We start from the raw sequence: 11,093 nt of genomic DNA on the forward strand, positions 1-11,093 counted from the left end.
TTTCGTGATGCATCAATCAATTATAATTAAATTATGCTGACGTTTCGTGTTTTATTTTTGTATGCACGTTCGATTAGATTTCACCGTATACTGTGCGTTTTAGTAACATTATCCGCAACGGGCAGATGACGTGTTTGTTTGTAATGTTGTCGATGGAAGAGAGTATCATGTCCGACTTTGTCGTGTGGGCGCGCGTGCGGCGGCAGATCAAGGTTGTGTTAGTAGGGGAAAAATGGGGACGATGCTCGAAGGGGAAATTTTTAGAAGGAAGAGATTCAAGAGAGGAGAGATTTGGGAGAGAACAAGTTGCAAAACGGACACACGAGGTAACCATCCTCACGGATAGTTCCCTTTTCGAAACTGCCAATTATATGATTCTTCCCTTGTTGCTTCAAGAGAAAAGATCTTGGCAGTTACGGTTATTATCTATATTACATTATTTAGCAACCTCGATTTTCATCAAAGTTACTCGTTTTTTGTCCACTGCGACGTGCCCGAAGAAAGCTAAACTAACGCTCTCCGAATGGATGGAGATTTTAGGGAAGGCCGTTAGCTTCGGGCAATTCTAAGTGGATTTCGATAAAATTATGGATAATTATGATATAAGAGTGAAAGGGAAGGAGGTGAGGAGCAGAAGGAGACTTTTTTGGCGGAGGGGACAAGATTAGGTATAGATGGATGTGGAAATATGCCGTCCGACGTCACCCACTACGCTCTCGAGACTTTGTGTCGGTGCGTGTACGTCGATGGGATCTTCGCTTCCCGCTAAAATGGCGACGGCCGGTCCGGCGTGCAATGACGGCGATACCGAAGGTCGGACCTCGACAGCTTCCTGCAAGGTGTCTCTTCGTCTCCTGGATGCGGTAACGGAATCACCGACTTTTACAGTGCTTAGAACAGTGCTGAACTCTCCGGGTCTGCGGCCGGAAACATAGAGTGTCACTACGCTGGATTCGGCTTTGTTGGAAGCCGCAGAGGCCTTCTTTTTATCGTTCGATTTGCCACGTCCGCCTCTAGATGATTTCTGATAATTTTCCAATTTTTCTTCGTTCTCCTCCTCGGAATATTCGTAACTGTCGTGTCTGTAGTCAGAATCGGCCGGCTGATGTCTTCTCTCGACTTCACCTGGTAGAGTGTTGCTCTGCGTAAACGGAGGAGGCGCGAACAGAGGATCCAGCAACGGATTGGAATTTTGCTGAGATTGCGGTTGTTGAAGCAGCAGCAAGAGAGAATTTATGTTGGCCGCTGGTATCGCAGCAGTTGGAGTTACTACAACGGTGTCCGTTATGAATTCTGTTGCGGTGACAATGTCGGTCGAAGAATCGACTAAAGTCGTCAGGATCTCTTTTCCGCGGAAGGTTAGGGGAATGACAGTGCTTTGATGTTTTGTTATTGTAGTGACGTAGGAAGTAGTGCGTGTATTATATTGTGTGGTAGGTGTAGCTTGAGATTGTAATAGGGGATTCGGACCTAATTGACCCAATAGCAATTGCGAGAGAAGAATATTAGCGAGGGGAGCGTTGCCGGACAAGGACGGCTGTACCGTAGAAACTATGTTCTCCACAGAATATACTGTCGTGGGTACGATAACCGATTGAGACACGCGACGACCACCGAGGCTCGAAAGTGTGTGCGAGATACGTGTAGTGGGTGTCTCGTGAAGCAAAAATCGTGTAACCTCGGTCTGGCCTTGAACGTTGGTGCCCGTAATTTCACTAACGATTACTACGAGCGACTTGCCATCTCCAGCTGTCACCGTGCTATATTGTGAGGGTCTGAGAATTTCGGTACTAGGTTGCTGGGTTATGATATTACGATGTTCTGTAACGCCATTATTTACTACAGGAATCGTTACTTCTTTTGGTACATAATGTGTTACGGTTATCGTGCCGTCAAAATTTGGATGTACGGTCGGCGCTTCTCGGATGTCCTCGTAAGATCCTCTGCCTCTTGTAGGGCCTCTTCTGTTGTTTCCGTTTCTTCCATTCGTTGATCTTGAGGATCCACGAGAGGGTGGTACTCTTCGAGAATTAGAAGATCCGGTTGAAGGTTTGGAAGATCCGTTTCGTAATCTCGGTGGTCTTACTCTTCCGTTCTGAGTTGTCTTATTGCTTGATCTGCTGCTTGTTCTTGAAGTTGGTCTCTTATAATCCGATCTGTTCGAAACATTATCTTTTTCTCTTAATGTAAATTGTCTTCCATTGCTCGAGGTCGATGACGGTTTTATTCTGACAGATCCGTTTCTATTTCCACTAGTAGATTGATTTGATCTGGTTTTAGGTTTATTCTGCTGATTTACAAACTCCGTTGTTTCCGCTGATTGATCCGGATTATTAAATGTTTTTAGTTGTGATTGCGATGTCATCAAACTTCGCGCTCGATTATTATATCGAGCGCTAGGTTTTGATGCTATTTTTACAATGTCATCTTTACTCCCTAAGGTATCTAATAAATCAGATTTATCTTCATCCTTTGTGGATAATGATTGAATGGGCCTATGGAAACGATATGCTTTCAATTGACTAGCCTGACGACGAACTCTTCTCGTTCTAGCTCCAAAAGGTCTGATTTGTACGACGGAACCAACAGATTTTCCAGAACGACGATTCACATTTGTATTCGATCTTCTGTCTTCGTGTTCTGATCCTTCATAATCGTTATCTGATATTTCTTCAACGGGTTGTTCGTCTTCAATTCCTTCGTCCTCATTTTCGTTGGGTTCTTCGTTGGGCTCTTCAGTGGCTGACTCTTGCTTTCTGCCAAGAAATCCACGTGGAGGAAATAGACCTGTATTACTTGGTCGACTTCTCGTAGATACTGGAGGAGTAGCTCGGGTATTTGTTCGTCCATTTGTTACTCTGGGAATAGTTGGCGCGCTCGGTCTATTTAAATTTCCCGATCGTCTTGGTGTTGTAGTCGGCGGTGATCGAGTAGTGATTCCTGATCTATTATTTAAATTAATAGGCCTGCGGAATCGTAAGAGCGGATTTGTAGATCTTCTGGATGATTCTGTCGTAGTCTGCAAAGGAGTTGTAACAGTTTCGCCTTCCAAATATTCTGTGAATGACGTCTCATCCGTCAATATCGTAGTTGTAGTGAATTCATTAGCATCGTTCTCTTGATCATCGTGCTTAACCGTAGGTTGTCCTCTCAATAATGTCGATGATGGTCGAATACCAGGTCGATATCTCGAGGAAGCGCTGGGAAACGCAGAACTTGAAACGCGAATTGCAGGTTTAGAAGAAGATCCTCTTATTGACGTTGGTCCGCGCCTATTGCTTTGAAACACGGACGACGGAGTTATTCTGGTTTGTCCTCTTGCGCGAGTACTGCTCGCTGGGAATGCCGAGCTTGAAGTAGCGATGCTTCCCCGTCTGCCAGAAAATCGTCTAGAACCTGATGGAGACAACGTTGAAGAATATGGTCCGATGGGCGAAGTGACTCGACTTCGTGATGAAACGAATCGGTTACTTTTGCCGGCTAAAGTCGCGGTTATCGTGGGCGTTATATCTGTTCTGGTGATAGTTGTGGCAGCTTGTGCGCCTTTACGTTTCGGATTAAACGTTGGTCTGTTTCTGGAGGCAAACGGTCTGATCACTGGCGTGAATGTTCTCTTCCTAGTCGAGAACGTTAACCGTGATTTCTTTTTAGAACTTTGTCCATCTTCGTCTTCTTCCTCATCCTCATCATCTTCTTCATTCTGGTCAGAGTCTTCGTCGTGATCGGGAGATTCTGTTGTAGAATCTTCTGAAAGGGAAGATTGGATAACGGCGGGAGAAGGCGAGACTTCTGGAATTCCCGTCGATTGGCTCGGAGGTAGAGTAGAAGTCGGTGAAATATTTGTCGTAGGACTCGATGCAAAGAAGCTGGAAGTGCTTTCGATAATTTGGGCATATCTACCCTCGATACTAGTGCCAATAACTTTCGATTGATAGAACGTAGTGGTTCCATTATTCTCAATTTGACCCTGAATCAGACGTACCAAGCCGGTTCGATGACCTTGAGTTGGCGGAATACTTGCCTTTTTTTCTTCGTCTATCTTGGTGGTCGATGTGCTTTCGATTACTTTGGCATAAGTTCCTTCGAAAAGCGTGCCTATCTGTTTAGTCGTAAAGTAAACGGTAGTAACTTCGTCGGCATCTACTACGCTTCCTTTATTCAAAGATAAAACGCCCGTAGGAAGAACTGGCGTAGCTATCGATGAGGAAGATAAGGACGGTGTTTCTATACTCGTCGAACTCTTTACCACTCGTGCGTAATATCCATCCACATAAGTACCGTACACATCCGTCGTATAATGAGTCGTAGTATCTTCATGCACTTCACTCGAACGTATAGTCGAAATCAAACCCGTTTTCAGATTATCAGATACTTTGGAAGGTGCCACGGTTGTTTTCTCATCGGTGTTTAATGTTTGAATCGATGGATATACAGGACCATTAATCGCGCGACCTGTCGCTTGTTGCGTCGTAATATCTGGCGTTGATACACTGGTTACCGTCTCCAGCCTGCTATTTAAAATTGTCTGGTTTCCGACGTAGGACGTAGTGAAATAAGTGAATGTAGTATAAAAGGTCGTAGGATCGGGCGAAATCGATGAAGTATTCACGGCGTTCTTATCGTCAGGAGTAGTTGTAATTTCTTTAGATAGTACGTTCGTGTTTTCGATAATTGATTTTTGCGGAGCAGCGTTGCTTAAAGGTGTAACTTCATTATCCGCCGTGACTTTGGATTCTTGTTCGTTAACGAGAGAATCCTCCTCCAGAAGTGGATTCACGGTTGGCGTGTATGTCATTACTACACCAAGTTCCACCGTGGGCGTAGGCGAAACTCCCGGTGTAGCAACGTTGCTAATTGTTTCTTCACGACTAGTAGTTATGGTATCGCCATCCTTGTAGAATGTTGTCCAGTAAGTAAAGGTTGTAAAGTACGTTACTGGCAATGTGCTGGTCGGAACCGGCAACGCGAGGGATGGCCTTAAAGTCTCCGTGACGATATTCGTAACTGTTTCTAGACGGCTGGCAACATTCGTCTGATCGCCTTTGTACATTGTTGTAAAATACGTGAAGGTCGTATAACTAGTCTGTAGAAGCAACGTCGGAGCCGGTTCTACCTCGTGGTTATTGGACTCTGACAGCTCTTGATCTTCAGGAACAGCATTTCTCTTATCCATCACATCCAGAACGGTACCGCCACCGGAGCTGGAAGATGACACAACATCCGTAACCATAGAGCCCAGAATTTCCACATCAGTCGGAGGATTAGGTGTTACTTGAGCGACTATTTGGAAATTACTAGATAGACGCTCGGTGGTGGCTCGATCTTCCATGGTAATAAGTGATTCTGTAGTTAATTCGGTATTATTTTCGGTCAGAGTTGTGGTCTCATCGGCGTGCGTTGCTTCATCAATATTGGCTTGCTGAACTTTCTTTGCCAATAAAAGTGCTTCTTCTTGAGACTTTTGATGTTGAAGAGCCTCTAGATATGCTAAGATCTCCGGAGGAACTGCAGGCTTATTCTCGGCAGATTCAGATTTTGGCGTTGCCGGTTGAATCGTTTGTTGTGGAACTGATTGAACGTTTGTGGGCGTAATAGTTTCTGTGACGACATTAGTAAAGACTTCAGTTCGTGTCTCGATTTCTGTTTCATCATCCACAAAGATAGTGGTAAAATACGTGTAAGTCGTATAATATGTTTTCACTTGTTCTTTTGCTGCTTGACTCGCTATAGCCGGGGTAGGGCTTGGTTCTAAATCAGTGATCCATTCATCTGACGTTTCAAAATCATCAACGGTTGTGATAGATTCCGTTGGAATGTTTTCTTGTATAGTAGTATCTTGCTGTTGGAAAGTAGTTAAACTTTCGTCTGTCGTTTCATCAGACACTTGATAAGTCGGCTCTGTCTCTCTATTAAATTCCTCAGGAGTTTGAGGATTTGTTATAGAAGGGAAAATGTTCTGCGATATTGTTGTCGGTGATATCAAAACGGACTCATTCTTGTCAAAGAAACCGACAATTGCGGAAGCGCCGTTTGGTCCAATAGTCTGCGTAATAATGTTAGTATCAACGACTTGTCGACTAGATACGCTTGATGTATTTTCTTGGAAAAATGTCGTTAGATACGTATATGTCGTATACAAAGTTTTAAAAATGAGTTCTATTTCCTCGTCTTGTTTAGTAGTCTGCTCTTCTTCGATTTCGCCAGGTAAATTTGGTGTTTTTGTGCCTGGTAAAGAAGTGGATTGAATCGAACTATCGGTTGAGGTAGGTCGAACTAATTCCGTCAAGAAGGTTACCTCGGAAGAAACTACTTCTCGAGAGCGTATCGAAGTAGTGGTCTGATCGTTGTCTGGAATAAAGAAAGTCGTGAAATATGTGAATGTCTTGTAGACAGTAGACGGTAGTAGTTTTGTAGCTAATGTCATTTTCTCTTCTACATTATCCAATTTAAACCCATGCGGCTTGTGTTTGTCGGATTGATGATCATTCTGAGGAGAGCCGCCTTTAATACTACGACCCTGAGGATCTCCTGATACGATATCATTGGGAAGTTCATAATCAAAAATCGGTCGTACCGATTCGGTCGTCCCTAGCACTTTTCTCGCACTTTCTAAAATATCTTTCAACGTCGTTAAAACATTATCTGTTGTACCTCTCAGTGGAGTGGTTAGTTCGTTCATTTCGAACGGTGTTTCTTCGTTGGTCGTCGGTGTAGTTGAAGGTAGTGCATTGACAGTGGTATCTTGCTCGTCAGACTCTGTTCCAGTTGTACCGTAGTCCATCGTAGTATCATCAGCTTCATATGTTACAGTAGCTTCATCCGGGAAGAAATATACGTTTGAAGATGTGTGAATAATTTGCGCATAATTTGTACCAATGTACGTGCCATAAATATGACTCTTGTAATGAGTCGTAGTTCCATCTAACGAAGTAGTAGAGTCGATAACTTTTAAAAGACCCGTTGGCTTCAATGATCCTGTTTCGACATCGGGCACCAATAATAACGGCTCCGTAGACATGGTCGATGATTCGGTTTCAATCTCTTCGGTGACACTTGGTTGAATGTTACCGCGATTGATTGCGCTCAACAACTGATCGTCCGAAGTATGCTTTCGATTTTCTTCGTAAGGTCGATCGGTTTTTGTATGTTCCATCACAGTCGTAGGATGAATTTTCAGCACCGCCACGCCATCATCCGGACGAAGCGTGGCATCACCTTTGATCGTAGTAGCAGGACGTCCCACCGGCGCTGGTGACGTGCTTGGCGAGAAGACGATGACGGTGTCGCCGACCGTGGTCGTGAAGTCTGCGAAACCATGATAAGTCACCGTGGCAAAGGCTCTCGTGTCCACCTTTCTTTGCGGCGGACTTTTCGGAGCTTGCGGTTTAAAAATTTTCGGCACTCGCGGCCTGAAACTCTTAGACTCATCGTCGAACGAATCGAAGCTGCTCGTCACGTACTCCTGTTTAACAGTATAAGTGGGCAAATCGTCGGCCGTTCGTACTTTTGCCGGTTTGAATCTCTGTGTATCCCCATTTAGATCTCTCTTGTTGAATATATCGTTCTCTTTGGATAACTCGTCCAATTTCATGGTACTAGCGGCTTCTCTCTGCCTCTCAAAATCGCTCGATTCCTCGTTATCGCCATTTGGCACTTTTATTCCCTCGATTGCCTTAATTGGCGCATTATCGAGGGCAACCTTAAATCGCCAATCGCTTTCAGGCGCTCTCGAGGGATAAACGACGTAGGGACTTGATGAATCTGGCGTTGGCTCTTTATCATAGAATACTCTGCTGGACGTAGACAGAATTCTTGCGTAGAGACGACCGTTGTCTAAAGTCGTACCAAGAACTTGAGTGGCGAATTCGGTGCTTGCTCCATCCTGTACGAACGTCCGTGCCGTTTTTGTCAATATTCCAACTGGAGGTATGGACTTTCCGGGACGTGCCGGAACCAAAAGGACAGTGGTCACTCCTGAAGAGTCAAATTCGAAAGTGAAGAAGATACCAGGGGCAACGTAAAATGATCAACGACGCGGGACACGCGGCATCGCAATACGTTGATGATTCATCAATAAAAACGAGAACGAGCAAAAACGAGGGAAGCGATTACAACGGGACGAGAAATCAAAATACGTTTGGTCGTTCGAAACCAATGTGTGCAACAAATTGGATTCGTTCAGCCACGTTTCGCATTTACGAGTCCGTTCGTTTCGTAATTGTCATATACCGTGCGTCGGCGTTCGTTTGCATCGGCGGTCGCGTATATTGTTATTTTTTTATTGTAATGTAGGTCGTCGGAGAGACGGAGTGGCGGACGGACGTTGGAGGCAGACGGCATCCAGTTGTTGAGAAGAGTTGAAGGCGGGGAGCAGACGGGAGCAGTAAACAGAAACAGAAAAAAAGAGATAGACGATCTTAGTAGACTAGCCTTCTTCTTTCGTAGCCTAGGACACCTGTAATTACTATATCCGTAGTACCCTGCTTAATTTGCGTCATTACCCTACTTAAAAAAAACAGTTTCTTGAATAGAGAGTGAGAGAAACAACGCAGGCATGCAAGGAAAAGAAAGATGTTTAGTTGCTTATGTGCAACCCTTGGATCTTGAAAATTCTATGCTTACGGAATATGAAAAAATATAGGATAAAAAAGTTTATTATTGTTTAAAGAAATATTAAATAGCAAATTACAAATTTAATAAATTTAATAAATTTAATTTAATTAATTTAATTTAATAAATTTAATTTAATAAATTTAATTTAATAAATTTAATAAATTTAATTTAATAAATTTAATTTAATAAATTTAATTTAATAAATTTAATAAATTTAATTTAATAAATTTAATTTAATAAATTTAAATAGCAAACTTATCTCATGATTTTCAAGTCGTGTAGATTTTTTGGCAAAATATCATAATATATTTTCCGTGCAGCGTGATGAATTTTCATGTCTTTGGGAAGAAACATTTCGCAATCGATCGTACGATAGGCCAGATACCATCAAAATAAAGTAACATATACATCTCGTAGTCAATTTAGCGAAGATAGAAAAGTATTACCCGTTTCAGAACTTTATTTACACGGCCGCACCTCGCGTCAACACGCACGTAGATAATTGAGACGAGAAATGATGTATCGTGAAAGGAAATTAGAGAGCAGAGACAAAGAACAAAGCAGAAAGATTGTTCAATATCGTAAAATTGCACTCAAACTTTATTATATTTTAACAAATATATTTTAATAAATATATTAATAAATATATATTAATAATTATATATTATTAATAATTTTTTAAATTATATTATTTATTAATATATTATTAATATATCATTAATAATATATTATTAATATATCATTAATAATATATTAATAAATAATATAATTTAATAAATTTGTTATACTTAAGTAACGTTATTAAAATTAAAATAGACACATTAAAATTAAATGAAAAGTTAAACACTTTACATCGAATCGTTTAGAGAAAACACAATTTTGAGTGCAATCCTTGTCTGCATGTATCAGTGTAATTCAAGTGTGGCAAGTGTCACGAGATTAAGATACATTTGTTAGACACACTGCATAAACATTTATGGAGACTTACCCTCTAGATCCCTTTCTATCCTGGAAGCCCTAATATTATTCGATAGAGCCTCATCTGTGAAAGAACAGAAAAAAAGATATGTTTAATGCATTTAGTATATTTTTAAAGGATCTAATTAATTTAATTTTTGCACGCAACATTGGATGCATAAGGTTACTTTGATGCGTTCGACAGAGGAAACGGTGGGTGGTGAAAGGAAATTTATTGCAGAATTATGATAGTAGGAGCTTTATTTGGTCATAGCTCTTCGCGAAATAATTGCTATGCGTCATACGGATGTCGTCACATTCACTTTGTATTTGCAGAGATGTACTTTAACATCGTAATAGTAATTTCTTCCTTTGATATTTACACGGTAAAAGGAATGTCGATTGAAGCTTCAAGTATGATCGCAAGGTTTTTATACGGACCTCGGAAATTTGATTGCATATTATTATTACTCGCGGTTGAAGAAAATAATAAGAAAAAATGAAGGGAAAAACATAAGGGGAAAAAAGAACCTGACAAAGATAAATAGACATACACGTTTAGGAACGAGTATGTCTACGGATATGTGGAATGGACATGTAAAGGACGCCAGACATCGGCGACACCAAAGATGTCGCCCGGAGGCCGCGACGTACAGTTATTTGACCGACTCCTCTTCTCGCGAAGGAATATTTCCACGTTGTTTTCTTTCCGCGTGCACGTGAGCGTCTGTACGCTTGCGTACACACGTGATTTCGTACACACGATATATCTCGACAAACAATTCTTCTCACAACCCGATTTTCTTGCAACCCGATTAGCGACGATAGAATTGATTCAGAAAGAACTAATTAAGAACGAATTCAACTTATATTAATTCTAGGACATTTTAATTATTATTTATTGTATAATATCTGTATAATTCTTTGAGAATAATTTGTCAATCTGGTGTACAATTTTTTTTAATTTTATCAGCGTCAGTTGTCATCACTTTATATGTCGGACTGCATCGCGTCCCTTCGGGCGTGATCCAGTGAACTAGGGATGACCGGAGCAGGTGATATCCGGGTATTCGACGACGGGTATTTCTCGTTATCCCGGCAATCGGGACCGATGTACCCAGCGGTTCGAGGTCATCCTTGTCCGGGCACATTGGGTCAGCTGGTCGACGCTTCGCGTCGTCCTTCTTTCCTGCGTTTGGCCTGCGGCCAACCGGGCCGTTTTGCGGCCCCCGACGAACCGGTCGCGTCACGTTACCCAACAATCGGCAATGATCACAGCCGTGTCCTGACATACGTGGGAGAAGCCGCGTTCGACATCATATATCGTGTACAACACGATTTTTAATGCGTCTTGAATCGCATTATGAAACGATTACACCAACCCCGTCATCTTCATATACACGTATCGTGCATATTAAGGATGTTTTGTACCCATTTTTAAAATATTGAGAATTTAATGAACATTGTACAGAATGTCTGTCCTTACATATGTTTAGAATCTTCAGTACAATTTTTAAATCGAT

General features: G+C 41.9%; 1 protein-coding gene across 1 annotated transcript; it reads right to left on the minus strand.

Annotated features, from left to right (window-relative positions):
* Positions 1 to 40: 40 nt before the first annotated feature.
* Positions 41 to 10,862, minus strand: LOC109609934 (mucin-12-like). Its single transcript, XM_020027274.2, has 3 exons — positions 10,688 to 10,862; positions 9,602 to 9,655; positions 41 to 7,974 (listed from the first exon to the last, which is right to left on the minus strand). Exons 1-3 carry the CDS (start codon positions 10,860 to 10,862, stop codon positions 665 to 667), a joined length of 7,539 nt encoding a protein of 2,512 aa, XP_019882833.2. The 3' UTR covers positions 41 to 664.
* Positions 10,863 to 11,093: the final 231 nt, after the last annotated feature.

Source organism: Camponotus floridanus, unplaced genomic scaffold, assembly GCF_003227725.1.
Source record: "Camponotus floridanus strain SB8 unplaced genomic scaffold, Cflo_v7.5 scaffold146, whole genome shotgun sequence".
Taxonomy (NCBI): Eukaryota; Metazoa; Arthropoda; class Insecta; order Hymenoptera; family Formicidae; genus Camponotus; species Camponotus floridanus.

What these genes read in the sequence shown, in the direction of transcription:
- LOC109609934 (XM_020027274.2), bottom strand. Translation starts at nt 10,862, where the DNA reads ATGTCAGGACACGGCTGTGATCATTGCCGATTGTTGGGTAACGTGACG. An exon ending in GGATGACCTCGAACCGCTGG is followed by an intron (nt 9,656 to 10,687) that starts GTACATCGGTCC and finishes GTTCTTTCACAG; the next exon opens with ATGAGGCTCTATCGAATAAT. An exon ending in GATAGAAAGGGATCTAGAGG is followed by an intron (nt 7,975 to 9,601) that starts GTAAGTCTCCAT and finishes TTGACTCTTCAG; the next exon opens with GAGTGACCACTGTCCTTTTG.